Genomic DNA, 15,218 nt, shown 5'->3' with positions numbered 1-15,218 from the left:
AGGAAGCAGGAAGAGGCAGGAGGAAGCAGGGAAGGGCAGGAGGAGGCAAGGGAGGGCAGGGGGAGGCAGGGGAGGGTAGGAGGAGGCAGGGGACATGAGGCAAGACCTGTGTCTCACAGGTCACATGAGGCAGACTTGTGTCAAAACTATAATGAACAAAGCTTAGTCAGAGAGGTCAAGACCCACCTGGGAAAACTGGTGACACAGGTCCGGGTCCGTGACCTGACGCCGCCCCCACACGACCTGTCGACGGAAATATAGTTGTATGTTGCATGTGGCTATAATACTATATACAGTTGATGACGGACCAGTGTAGACGGAGATCTTGAGGTTCACTGACCGTGCGTGGCGAGCGTGTACATACCAACCCTCCATATGACGTTGTACACACAACACAGGTCATGTATCGTACACAACTAGTGTAAAGTTCTGCACACACGACACAGGTCATACATACAGAACACACACTTGGTACAGGTTAATCATATGTAGGATGTACACTTGGAATAAGATGGTGGGGTGGGGTGGGGGGGTGATCCATACGTACATACAAGTAGAGACATGGCACATATAATCAAGCTTAAGAAACAGAAACACGAAGGTAAAAACTTTTCTCCATAACACACAAACAGTGTTCACACACCTGGCACAGAGCGCTTTATACACAACATAGGTTACACATACCAAACATCTGGTGCAGGTCATACACACAGCATGTGATACATACCTGGTACAGCGTTGTGTATATATAACAAAAGTCATACATGCCATACAGAATACACATCTGGTACAGATCATGCAATGCCACACTAGTTGTGGTCATCATGTTATACAGATCAGACAAGTCATTCAAAACTGTTATAAAGGTTTGAGAAAGAAAATGATATATCTTCTGTACGTGCTAATGAAGGTGGTGTGTGTGTGTCACAGAGGTTACATTGGTCAGACAAGTTAGACAGACATAAAGATCAGACAGAAAGAGACGGTCATAACATACAACATCAACACTATTATGACCATCATTGCTCCAAGGTGTCACACGCGCCTCTGATGGCTGGACACAGTCATGTACTGGAGCAGATCTAACATCCTTTTGGTGGTTAGGTTTCAGTGTTGTATCACTGCATCTTTTCATGAAGAACTTTTGTGTGTGGTTGGAAGTGTTTTGTTAGTTGTATATGGAAGTGTAGTGCTAAAATTGTTATGAACTGCGAAGTAAAAGAGAAAAACTTGAATGGGCAGCAGTGGATGGTGAAGGTTGACTTGTGAGGGTAACATACTATTATGAATTATGATGTCTTGGGTTTCATGCTATGAGACAAAATTTACCTCAAACAAAAATCAATAACAAAGTACACAGGGCTCGTCTCACATCACTAAGTACACAGGGCTCGTCTCACATCACTAAGTACACAGGGCTCGTCTCACATCACTAAGTGAATATAAAACACAAATGAATTCCTCCTTAAGTCATTGAAACACAAAAAAAAATTTCTTGAATATTTACCAAAGAAATATTACTTGAATAATTTCAGCCAAATATAAATCAATAAACACAAAGGTACATTCTATTTCATAACTAAATCAAACATTCTTCACACATTTAAAATAGATTTTTAAAATCTAAGTTCACAAATTTTTCACCTCCAGGTTGCTCACAACCCTTGGTAACTCTTACTGTAATTCATATCACTTAGATCAATGTGTTCAAACCTTACTGTGCCACATACTGGAATCATTCATACCCTTTAACGTAATTACCTCCGTTCATAAACTTCTCTACACACTAAGCTAAACACCACTTGCTTACACTCCAAGTCCTGCTCCAACACTAACTCTACAACATGTCAATCTGCCTCACAACTCTAGCTAGTGTAGTTCACTTCTACAACCCAGCCTGAGTTAAGTAATTAGGTCAAACCGACTCTTCCGCGTTGTGCTGCAGCTCAGCCCTGTGTCCGTGCAGTCTAGCTACACCTTCCAATGTTCTATATAACTCCACAGAACCAGCTAGATTCCACCTGGGACATTTCCTCTTCCGGGGATCTCTTGGCCTCAATGTGGCCGTCCGTGACAGCGTATCAGTCTAGAACCTGCTGTATAATTGTGGGTACTGAACATGCACTCATGACCAGCGTCCCTCACACGCTCGACAACACTGTCAAAAATCTACAATGCCCCTCCTCCCACCTCCCTCACTGCCGGGAGATCCCCATAACGTCACAACAATCGACTACTCACAACCTAGCCACATACCTGCTTACATATCGGTCCACCACACATAATGGACGTGTTGTTGTCACAGTCGTCATGCGCGTGCCCTAGGCTTACCAACCCACCACCCCCTTGCAGGCCTACCACCCTCATGATTTCCTCACCATACTCACCCCTGGAACTTGTGCGAGGCATCATGCGAGCACACACCTGGTGTGACTGCCTCTCACCTGGTGTGTAGTGCTCATCCCACGGTGATGAGGTCACTATCAACACTGGTGAGACCTTACCTGACACTGATGAGACCTTACCTGACACTGGTGAGACCTTACCTGACACTGGTGAGACCTTACCTGACACTGATGAGACCTTACCCAGTCTTGGTGAAGCTTCAGCCGACAGTGATGAGACATAAGACGACCTGGGACACCTGACTCTCGACTGACCTGGAATACCTGGTCCCCGACTGACCTGGAACACCTGGCCCAGGAGCTCCATGGTGACCACTCCGTCATGATGTGGTTGACGTGTGGTAGGGGACCAATGTGGGCACGATGGGAGACTTGGAAGGAGCCAGTCCGCCTCCTGGACCAGTAGTAGGTGGGAGGAACCTGGAAGGTCACACTGACTGCTGCCTCCAGGACCTGTCATGAGGGAGGGAGGGAGAGACAGCTGAGTCCTGGTCCAGTCGCCTGGAAAACAAGTTAGGATGTCAAAAAGAAGACATCTTGAATACATCTATTGAGAACCTGTCACATGTCATGTGACAGTAGGTACTGCTGAACCTGGTGAACATGTTATGTGACAGTAGGTACTGCTGAACCTGGTGAACATGTTATGTGACAGTAGGTACTGCTGAACCTGGTGAACATGTTATGTGACAGTAGGTACTGCTGAACCTGGTGAACATGTTATGTGACAGTAGGTACTGCTGAACCTGGTGAACATGTTATGTGACAGTAGGTACTGCTGAACCTGGTGAACATGTTATGTGACAGTAGGTACTGCTGAACCTGGTGAACATGTTATGTGACAGTAGGTACTGCTGAACCTGGTGAACATGTTATGTGACAGTAGGTACTGCTGAACCTGGTGAACATGTAATGGAGTTTCATTGAGTGGTGGGCGCTCCTTTCTACACGTCCACACACACACACACACACACACACACACACACACACACACACACACACACACACACACGGTCATATTTGATTTTTGTTAATGACTTGCCAACAGGACATACTCAACAGGTCAGTTGTGTGGTCAGTAAGGTGATTAACACAGTTAACAGGTCGTTAGGGTGGTCAGCAGGATGGTTGACACATTCAACAAGTCAGCAGGGTGGTTAACACACTCAACAGGTCAGTAGCGTGGTTATCAGGGTGGTTAACACACTTAAGAAATCAGTAGGGTGCTCAGCAAGGTGGTTAACACATTTCATAGGTCAGTCGGGTGGTCGGAAGGATGGTTAACACACTTAACATGTTAGGAGGGGGGTAAGGAGGATGGTTAACACACTTAACATGTTAGGAGGGGGGTAAGGAGGATGGTTAACACACTTAACATGTTAGGAGGGGGGTAAGGAGGATGGTTAACACACTTAACATGTTAGGAGGGGGGTAAGGAGGATGGTTAACACACTTAACATGTTAGGAGGGTGGTAAGGAGGATGGTTAACACACTTAACATGTTAGGAGGGGGGTAAGGAGGATGGTTAACACACTTAACATGTTAGGAGGGTGGTAAGGAGGATGGTTAACACACTTAACATGTTAGGAGGGTGGTAAGGAGGATGGTTAACACACTTAACATGTTAGGAGGGGGGTAAGGAGGATGGTTAACACACTTAACATGTTAGGAGGGGGGTAAGGAGGATGGTTAACACACTTAACATGTTAGGAGGGTGGTAAGGAGGATGGTTAACACAACATGTGAGGAGGGTGGTCAGCAGGATGGTTAACACATGTTAGGAGGGTGGTAAGGAGGATGGTTAACACAACATGTGAGGAGGGTGGTCAGCAGGATGGTTAACACAACATGTTAGGAGGGTGGTCAGCAGGATGGTTAACACAACATGTTAGCAGGGTGGTCAGCAGGATGGTTAACACAACATGTTAGGAGGGTGGTCAGCAGGATGGTTAACACAACATGTTAGGAGGGTGGTCAGCAGGATGGTTAACACAACATGTTAGGAGGGTGGTCAGCAGGATGGTTAACACAACATGTGAGGAGGGTGGTCAGCAGGATGGTTAACACACTTAACATGTTAGGAGGGTGGTAAGGAGGATGGTTAACACAACATGTGAGGAGGGTGGTCAGCAGGATGGTTAACACAACATGTTAGGAGGGTGGTCAGCAGGATGGTTAACACAACATGTTAGGAGGGTGGTCAGCAGGATGGTTAACACAACATGTTAGGAGGGTGGTCAGCAGGATGGTTAACACAACATGTGAGGAGGGTGGTCAGCAGGATGGTTAACACAACATGTTAGGAGGGTGGTCAGCAGGATGGTTAACACAACATGTTAGGAGGGTGGTCAGCAGGATGGTTAACACAACATGTTAGGAGGGTGGTCAGCAGGATGGTTAACACAACATGTTAGGAGGGTGGTCAGCAGGATGGTTAACACAACATGTTAGGAGGGTGGTCAGCAGGATGGTTAACACAACATGTTAGGAGGGTGGTCAGCAGGATGGTTAACACAACATGTTAGGAGGGGGGTAAGGAAGGTGGTTAACACAACATGTCAGCAGGGTGGTCATCACTTACCCAGCAGGTCACCAGGGTGGTCAGCCCTGACTCAGAAGGTCAGTAGGGTGGTCAATACTTACACGGTAGGTTAGCAGAGTGGTTGGCACTAACTCAACAGGTCAGCAGGGTGGTCAGCACTTACCCAGCAGGTCAGCAGGATCGTCACGCACAGTTGGCAGCGCTGTTTCATCCTGACGGCCTGTCAAGATAATGACAAAAATAAATTTTCTACAATGGTTTTTATTCATCTTTTTAAGTTGACCTGTAAACCATGATTTCTGATCAACATTAACTGTAGGTCTTTTAGTTTCTATGTGCAAGTATATATTTGGTTGCTTCTCTTTGAATACAGTTTCTGCTTGGCTTTGATCAGGGTTTGTGATCAGATTTATACAACATACTCCAAATGAGACATTATAAAGACATGAGAATCATGTTTTGTAGTTTATATTTGTAGCTATAAATGCTAACATTCAGCTAGGCAATATTTACTGTACTTCAACTCGTTACTGTTCATCATTCTAAGATCATTTTTTTCCATCATCATTCCAAGATCTTTTCTTCTTTCAGTTGTTCATTAAGCAATCTGTATTCATGATTCATATTCTTTATGGCTCAAAGGTGCCTCACTTTGCATTCACTGAAATCCATCTGCCATGTCACCCTACCGGTTTGTTTGAATCCTCTCAAGTTACACGCACTCTTCCCTTATACTGATGGCTTACTAAGTCTGTTTTATCGGTAAATATGAGGACTCTATTGGTGGGTTCTGTCTCTAGTTCAGTAATGTGGATGATGAAAAGTGCAAGTCTTAACACGAAGCCTTGTGGAACTCAACACATAAAGCTAAATGGATCTTTCATATCTAAAACCACTTTGTTTTTTACCCGTCTCTGAGAGTCAGTGTGTAGCCTGTGTAGGTTCAGTCTCCGGTGGGAAGGTGTTGGGCGAAGTGAGGTGAAGATTGGTATGTAGGAAACCGACTCTACTGCCAGTGAGAGGGAAGGTTTACCTAGTAATGGACTCTCCCATGACCCCTGCAAATTCAATATTCCTCTGTAACATTTTATCATGTAACTCTAACTACACTTTATTATGTGACTCTGACTACACTTAATTATGTGACTGTAACTACACTTATTATGCGACTCTAACTTCACATTATTGGACTGTAACTACACTTATTATGCGACTCTAACTTCACATTATTATTATGTGACTCTGCCACCAGTGAGAGGGAAGCCTGACGTGGTTGTGCACTGACCCCCCAGTATCCCATCTAACTCAGGGATTATCCCCTCCCTTACCCTTACCCTTACCCTACCCTTAGAGCAACCTATTAGGTAATGGTGTGATGGCAGGAGCGGCCAGGCTGGTACTACCCTCCTGAGTGAGGAGCGTTAAAGTGATGACCGGAACCATCTTACATCCTTGATTGCTGGTCTTACTTTGTGTCTCATCAAACCACGATCACCGGGCTAGTCCTGCCATCTTCTCCTTACAAGCAGCTCACACCTACTCAAACTTTGCTTATTTTCTTCACATAAGTTCTCATGCCATCTCCTGTCTACACATTCGTTTCTAAATGTAATTATGATCAAGTCCAACAAACTTATGGCCTCCTAGTCCACGGCATCATGAGGTGCTAAGAATTTCTGGGTTCCCGCCAGACTCTACTGTCAGTGAGAGGGATGGCTCAGACATTAAATGATTGGGTAAATGATTGTCCTTTATGTGGTGATGCTTCTGTCTCCGCTGAGAGCATAGCAGAGGTTATTCTTGCTGGAATGGAAGCATTTATCCCCTCCTTCTACAAGACGACCTCTTCATCTAGTCAGCGGTTCAACCGTTCCTATTCCAAGGCCATTGAGGCAAGGTATCAGGCATATCAGGCTTGGAAAAATTCTCCTTTCTCTGGCTGCCATTCAGCTTTTATCAGTGCCCGTCATCACTGTAAGCACGTTATCCGTGAGGCCAAGCGTTCATTTATCTAAAAGAAGAGCGATAACTTCTTGTCATGCACTTACAGATCTCTCTGGTCTTTAGCTAAGGGCATCGCTAAGAACTTCCTTCACTTTTCTGTTCTGACGGTACTATAGCTGTCTCTCCCGTAGATAAAGCAACTGTCTTTGGTTCCCGTTTCTCCTCTAACTCCACCTTGGATGACTAACATGCCTTCAGCTGGTGTGCTAATCCTCTCTTCCTTCCCGTAATCTCTTTTCGGACTGTTCGAAAAGCCCTTCTTTCTGTGGACACCACAAGGCTTATGGTCCTGATGGCATCCATCCCCGTGTACTGAAAGAGTGTGCCTCTGAACTTGCACCTGTGCTTGCTCGTCTGTTCTGTTTCTGTTTAAAAACCAAAACTTTTCCTTCTCCGTGGAAGCATGCATTGATACATCTCATCCCTAAGAAGGTGACCGTTCTGACTCCTCTAAATATCATCCTATTGATTTAACATCTACCATTTCCAAAGTCTTTGAATCCCTCCTCAACTTTCATAGATATAAACACCTCGACAATCAGTCTTCTCTGATCACCAGTTTGGCTTCCGTAAGGAGAGATCCACTGGTGATATTCTTTCCTATCTTACTAATGTCTGGTCATCATCCCTGGAAGATTCTGGGGAATCTTGTGTAGTTGCCCTTGACATATCTATGGCTTTTGACAGGGTGTGGAATCGAGGTCTCATCTCTAAGCTCCCCTGTTTTGGCTTCCCTTCCTCACTTTGCTCCTTCTTATCTAGCTTCCTCTCCGGCTGGTCTATCTTTGTGGTTGTTGATGGATCAGCCTTCCCCTTTTTTTCATCAGCTGCGAAGTCCCTCAAGGTTCTATACCGTCCCCTACACTTTTTCTCATTTTCTCATCTCCTTCACAAATAATCTAGTGCACTCATACGCTGACGACTCAACACTACATTCATCCACATCCTTCAATTCTGCTTCCTCTTCTTTCACTCGATCTTCATCTCATCTTGATACAGCTTCCTCAGTAAATTCAGACCTGGACAGGATATCTCAGTGGGGTAGACAAGATTCAATTTCTACCCATCTCTCTGTCGAAAACGCCTCACAACTCTCGTCTCTCCTTTGACGGTTCTGTAATTCCACCTCTTGGCTCAATGAACATACTTGCTATTACTTTAACATCCAATCTTTCTTGGAAACCCCACATTATAGGAACAGCTAAGTCTGCCTCTAAGAAACCGGGTGTCCTGTTTAGATGTACAAACTTTTTGAACAGTTGCTTTGTTTATACAAGGGATTGATCCGTCCTTGTATGGATTACCTGCTCTCACATTTAAGATGGTTCCAGCTCTGCATCCTTACTTAACAGAGTTGAGTTGAAAACGGTCCGCCTTATAAACTGTCCCAGGCTAACTTCCAAACTTGGCTCCCTTGCCCTACGCCACGATGTTGGTTCACTTCCCCTCTTCTGTAGGTATTACTTTCGTTTTTGTTCCCGAGAGGTGGCTGCTTGTGTGCCCACACCACCACCTAAACCTCGCAATACTCGCCAAGCTGTTGCGTCACATGATTATTGTGTGGCAATCGGCAACTCCAGGGAGGGCCGTTTTGATACATTCGTCTTTCCCTACACGTTGAAGCTCTGGAACTCTCTACCTTCTCATGTCTTTCCCAATAACTATGACCTGCCACACATTTCAAAAGCCAGGTTCTTCACTTCCTCCAAAATTCATAAATACTTTCCCTTGTCTTTTCTGTTTCCGTTTCATAATTCTCTCTATATTTCAATTAAGGCCCGACCTTGATGTGGACTGTTGTCCGTGACTGCTGCCTATAGTAAAAAAAATACCTACATACATATATACACACTGTATATACATACATGCATGTGAAGCATAAGACACCTCGTACAGTACAAAAGGCAACTAAATACATCTATATGTATACATGTACATCACTCTGATGTTTAGATTAGGTCAGCCATATGTTTGGATCAAATCAGATGAGGCATTTCAAGCTAAAACCCCCGACCATATGTGTGTGTGTGTGTGTGTGTGTACAGTGTCAGGAAGCCAGCTGACTCGAGGAATACAGGAGCCGTCTTATTTTGTTACGCTCTGTGATGGGTCTTGTCTGGCGACTGCAGCCTGCCTTCTTGAGAGAGAGAGAGAGAGAGAGAGAGAGAGAGAGAGAGAGAGAGAGAGAGAGAGAGAGAGAGAGAGAGAGAGAGAGAGAGAGAGAGAGAGAGAGAGAAGAGAAGCCAGGCAACAGAGTCTGTAGCTCTACAATGGTTTCATTCTTGTGTGCTGGTGACACCTGACAACATCCGGGGACCTGACTCCCTGCTAACTCGTCCCCATAACAAACAGTCGTACATCACTTATGTACGGCAATGTACATGACCAGTACATGACCAGTACATGACCAGTACATGACTAGTACATGACCAGTACATGACCAGTACATGACCAGTACATGACCAGTACATCTGAACAGTGAACGTCAATGTACATGACCAGTTCATCTGAACAGTGAACGACAATGTACATGACCAGTACATCTGAACAGTGAACGTCAATGTACATGACCAGTACATCTGAACAGTGAACGTCAATGTACATGACCAGTTCATCTGAACAGTGAACGTCAATGTACATGACCAGTTCATCTGAACAGTGAACGTCAATGTACATGGCTGGTCATATGAACAGTGAACGTCAATGTACATGACAAGTTCATCTGAACAGTGAACGTCAGTGTACATGACCAGTTCATATGAACAGTGAACGACAATGTACATGACTAGTTCATCTGAAGAGTGAACGTCAATGTACATGACCAGTTCATATGAACAGTGAACGTCAATGTACATGACCAGTTCACATGAACAGTGAACGACAATGTACATGACCAGTTCATATGAAGAGTGAACGTCAATGTACATGACCAGTTCATCTGAAGAGTGAACGTCAATGTACATGACCAGTTCACATGAACAGTGAACGACAATGTACATGACCAGTTCATCTGAACAGTGAACGTCAATGTACATGACCAGTTCATCTGAACAGTGAACGTCAATGTACATGACCAGTTCATCTGAACAGTGAACGTCAATGTACATGACCAGTTCATCTGAACAGTGAACGTCAATGTACATGGCCAGGTCATATGAACAGTGAACGTCAATGTACATGACAAGTTCATCTGAACAGTGAACGTCAATGTACATGACCAGTTCATATGAACAGTGAACGACAATGTACATGACTAGTTCATCTGAAGAGTGAACGTCAATGTACATGACCAGTTCATATGAACAGTGAACGTCAATGGACATGACCAGTTCATATGAACAGTGAACGACAATGTACATGACCAGTTCATATGAACAGTGAACGTCAATGTACATGACCAGTTCATATGAACAGTGAATGTCAATGCACATGACCAGTTCATATGAACAGTGAACGTCAATGTACATGACCAGTTCATATGAACAGTGAACGTCAATGTACATGACCAGTTCATCTGAACAGTGAACGTCAATATATATGACCAGTTCATCTGAACAGTGAACGTCAATGTACATGACCAGTTCATCTGAACAGTGAACGTCAATGTACATGACCAGTTCATATGAACAGTGAACGTCAATGTACATGACCAGTTCATATGAACAGTGAACGTCAATGTACATGACCAGTTCATCTGAACAGTGAACGTCAATGTACATGACCAGTTCATATGAACAGTGAACGTCAATGTACATGACCAGTTCATCTGAACAGTGAACGTCAATATACGGGTGTACATGTACTTCCTCAAGGTCATGGTGAGTGAGGGTGTACATGTACCTCGTCAAGGTCATGGTGAGTGAGGATGTACATGTACTTCCTCAAGGTCATGGTGAGTGAGGATGTACATGTACCTCGTCAAGGTCATGGTGAGTGATGGTGTACATGTACCTCGTCAAGGTCATGGGATGTACATGTACCTCGTCAAGGTCATGGTGAGTGATGGTGTACATGTACCTCGTCAAGGTCATGGTGAGTGAGGGTGTACATGTACCTCGTCAAGGTCATGGTGAGTGAGGGTGTACATGTCCCTCGTCAAGGTCATGGTGAGTGAGGGTGTACATGTCCCTCGTCAAGGTCATGGTGAGTGAGGGTGTACATGTACCTCGTCAAGGTCATGGTGAGTGAGGGTGTACATGTACCTCGTCAAGGTCATGGTGAGTGAGGGTGTACATGTACCTCGTCAAGGTCATGGTGAGTGAGGGTGTACATGTACCTCGTCAAGGTCATGGTGAGTGAGGGTGTACATGTCCCTCGTCAAGGTCATGGTGAGTGAGGGTGTACATGTACCTCGTCAAGGTCATGGTGAGTGAGGGTGTACATGTACCTCGTCAAGGTCATGGTGAGTGTGGTTGTAAATACGGCCAAGGCCGCCCGTTGATCCCACAAGCGCTGCCAAGGTCATCATTTTCCTAACAGTGAAATGACTGCAGCAAGTTAAGCAGCCGCTCTTGTATCCTGATAGTTATCACAGAAGACACTAGGTATTGACACACTTGTACTGGAGGAAAATTGTAATTTCCAGTCTGACAGGGTTACAGGAATGAGACAATGGTCATGCATGGCCTCCTGAGGTACAGTCTGCTAAATTTAAACCTCATGCGCTGCTCCAGCCCAGCTATTTGCCACTTGTTGGCAGCAGACACCAGTAATGTAAACAAAACTATTGATCATAGCCTAGGTAAAGAAAGTCTAGAATGTTCTGAGGTTTGGCTGCTGGTAACTGTGCTCCAGTATCAAAGCAGAAAAATTCAAGATATGAGTCAGTGTATATATACGGTATATGCAAGTGAAGCGACGTTATATAGTATCTGGCAACTCACCCAGACAGACTAATATAAACACTGGCGCATTCGATTTTGTTTATTATGACTTTGGCTTTGAACGTCGTCAGATCTAAGGCAGTCAGAGCGTACCACAAACATACGACAATATTTATCTGAAACGAATTCATATTTGATGATACATTAATAGTTATTTGTAGACCTAATGTGGCACATAATGTGGCAAGTGAGTCATACACTGGAGAATGTCTTGAACATTTTGACTGATAATGTATTCATCTGACGAATACATTCGTTACGTTTATGGATGAAATTAAAACATGAAAACAACCATCATCCTGACCTGGTCTGAACCCACAACCATCATCCTGACCTGGTCTGAACCCACAACCATCATCTTGACCTGGTCTGAACCCACAACCATCATCTTGACCTGGTCTGAGCCCACAACCATCATCTTGACCTGGTCTGAACCCACAACCATCATCTTGACCTGGTCTGAGCCCACAACCATCATCTTGACCTAGTCTGAACCCACAACCATCATCCTGACCTGGTCTGAACCCACAACCATCATCCTGACCTGGTGTGAACCCACAACCATCATCTTGACCTGGTCTGAACCCACAACCATCATCTTGACCTGGTCTGAACCCACAACCATCATCTTGACCTGGTCTGAGCCCACAACCATCATCTTGACCTGGTCTGAACCCACAACCATCATCTTGACCTGGTCTGAACCCACAACCATCATCCTGACCTGGTCTGAACCCACAACCATCATCCTGACCTGGTCTGAGCCCACAACCATCATCTTGACCTGGTCTGAACCCACAACCATCATCTTGACCTGGTCTGAACCCACAACCATCATCCTGACCTGGTCTGAGCCCACAACCATCATCCTGACCTGGTCTGAACCCACAACCATCATCTTGACCTGGTCTGAACCCACAACCATCATCCTGACCTGGTCTGAACCCACAACCATCATCCTGACCTGGTCTGAACCCACAACCATCATCCTGACCTGGTCTGAACCCACAACCATCATCTTGACCTGGTCTGAGCCCACAACCATCATCTTGACCTGGTCTGAACCCACAACCATCATCTTGACCTGGTCTGAACCCACAACCATCATCTTGACCTGGTCTGAACCCACAACCATCATCTTGACCTGGTCTGAACCCACAACCATCATCCTGACCTGGTCTGAACCCACAACCATCATCCTGACCTGGTCTGAGCCCACAACCATCATCTTGACCTGGTCTGAGCCCACAACCATCATCCTGACCTGGTCTGAGCCCACAACCATCATCCTGACCTGGTCTGAACCCACAACCATCATCCTGACCTGGTCTGAACCCACAACCATCATCTTGACCTGGTCTGAACCCACAACCATCATCTTGACCTGGTCTGAACCCACAACCATCATCTGACCTGGTCTGAACCCACAACCATCATCTTGACCTGGTCTGAACCCACAACCATCATCTTGACCTGGTCTGAACCCACAACCATCATCCTGACCTGGTCTGAACCCACAACCATCATCCTGACCTGGTCTGAACCCACAACCATCATCTTGACCTGGTCTGAACCCACAAGTCGACAAGCTATCCCACCCAGCTGATGACGTCATTTATTGATAACTACCAATGACTGATGACGTCACACTCAACAATTGATTGAAATGTTAACAATCTTTTCTCTGGTTCACCAATATCAAAAGTAGAATAACTTTAGTATTCCTAATTATAACACCAGAAACGTTTGTGGCTAGAGTGATGTACTGTGTGTGAGGTAGAGCCCCCGCACCTCACACTTCATGTATGAGGTTTAATGTTACAAAATATTACACTTAACTTCATCTGTACATATTTACTTGACCCCACCAGACCACCACCCTCAGCTGAGTGCTGTATGACGCGCACTTTAACTGCAGTGGTGTAGGTCATCATGGGTTACCCTGCTGTGGGTGTGGTGCAGGTCATCATGGGTTACCCTGCTGTGGGTGTGGTGTAGGTCATCATGGGTTACCCTGCTGTGGGTGTGGTGTAGGTCATCATGGGTTACCCTGCTGTGGGTGTGGTGCAGGTCATCATGGGTTACCCTGCTGTGGGTGTGGTGTAGGTCATCATGGGTTACCCTGCTGTGGGTGTGGTGTAGGTCATCATGGGTCACCCTGCTGTGGGTGTGGTGTAGGTCATCATGGGTTACCCTGCTGTGGGTGTGGTGCAGGTCATCATGGGTTACCCTGCTGTGGGTGTGGTGCAGGTCATCATGGGTCACCCTGCTGTGGGTGTGGTGCAGGTCATCATGGGTCACCCTGCTGTGGGTGTGGTGCAGGTCATCATGGGTTACCCTGCTGTGGGTGTGGTGCAGGTCATCATGGGTTACCCTGCTGTGGGTGTGGTGTAGGTCATCATGGGTTACCCTGCTGTGGGTGTGGTGCAGGTCATCATGGGTTACCCTACTGTGGGTGTGGCGCAGGTCATCATGGGTCACCCTGCTGTGGGTGTGGTGCAGGTCATCATGGGTCACCCTGCTGTGGGTGTGGTGTAGGTCATCATGGGTTACCCTGCTGTGGGTGTGGTGTAGGTCATCATGGGTCACCCTGCTGTGGGTGTGGTGCAGGTCATCATGGGTCACCCTGCTGTGGGTGTGGTGTAGGTCATCATGGGTTACCCTGCTGTGGGTGTGGTGCAGGTCATCATGGGTCGTCTTGCTTTGGGATGGTTATGAAGACCACCTCCTAAGTCTGGTCATGAAGACCACCTCCTAAATCTGGTCATGAAGACCACCTCCTAAGTCTGGTCATGAAGACCACCTCCTAAGTCTGGTCATGAAGACCACCTCCTAAGTCTGGTCATGAAGACCACCTCCAAAGTCTGGTCATGAAGACCACCTCCTAAATCTGGTCATGAAGACCACCTCCAAAGTCTGGTCATGAAGACCACCTCCTAAATCTGGTCATGAAGACCACCTCCTAAGCCTGGTCATGAAGACCACCTCCAAAGTCTGGTCATGAAGACCACCTCCTAAATCTGGTCATGAAGACCACCTCCTAAGTCTGGTCATGAAGACCACCTCCTAAGTCTGGTCATGAAGACCACCTCCTAAGTCTGGTCATGAAGACCATCTCCTAAGAGTGGACATGAAGGTCCGTGGTGGCTTGGTCTGTGCCAGAGTGGCGGCTGGGCGGCTGTCTCAACACCCGGTGATCAATATGTAAATAAGAAAGTGTAAAGTGTGGTGTGCGAGGTGAAGCACGGCCTCCTGTGTGGCGTGGCATGTGAAGCACGGCCTCCGGTGTGGCATAGGAGGTAAAGAACAGCTTCCTTTGTGGTGCGTGAGATGAAGCACGGCCATCGGTGTAGCATGGGATGTGGATCACAGCCTTGTGTGTG

The 15,218-nt window shown here is 46.0% G+C and overlaps 1 protein-coding gene across 2 annotated transcripts in view; it reads right to left on the bottom strand.

Moving 5' to 3' along the window:
- Window positions 1–15,218, bottom strand: part of LOC139752235 (ADAMTS-like protein 5) — a 135,796-nt gene that overhangs the window by 24,126 nt on the left and 96,452 nt on the right. For both annotated transcript variants that reach the window (XM_071668269.1, XM_071668270.1), the window contains exons 2-4: window positions 5,112–5,168; window positions 2,686–2,858; window positions 187–243 (exon numbers count right to left, since the gene is read on the bottom strand). In XM_071668269.1, the coding sequence (XP_071524370.1) occupies window positions 187–243; window positions 2,686–2,858; window positions 5,112–5,159 (278 nt within the window). In that variant the 5' untranslated portion in view covers window positions 5,160–5,168. The remainder of the gene's footprint in view (window positions 1–186; window positions 244–2,685; window positions 2,859–5,111; window positions 5,169–15,218) is intronic.

The sequence above is a fragment of the Panulirus ornatus genome, chromosome 12, assembly GCF_036320965.1.
Source record: "Panulirus ornatus isolate Po-2019 chromosome 12, ASM3632096v1, whole genome shotgun sequence".
Classification (NCBI taxonomy): domain Eukaryota; kingdom Metazoa; phylum Arthropoda; class Malacostraca; order Decapoda; family Palinuridae; genus Panulirus; species Panulirus ornatus.
Note: the sequence above shows the minus strand (reverse complement) of the source record. Positions and strands in the feature narration are given on the sequence as shown.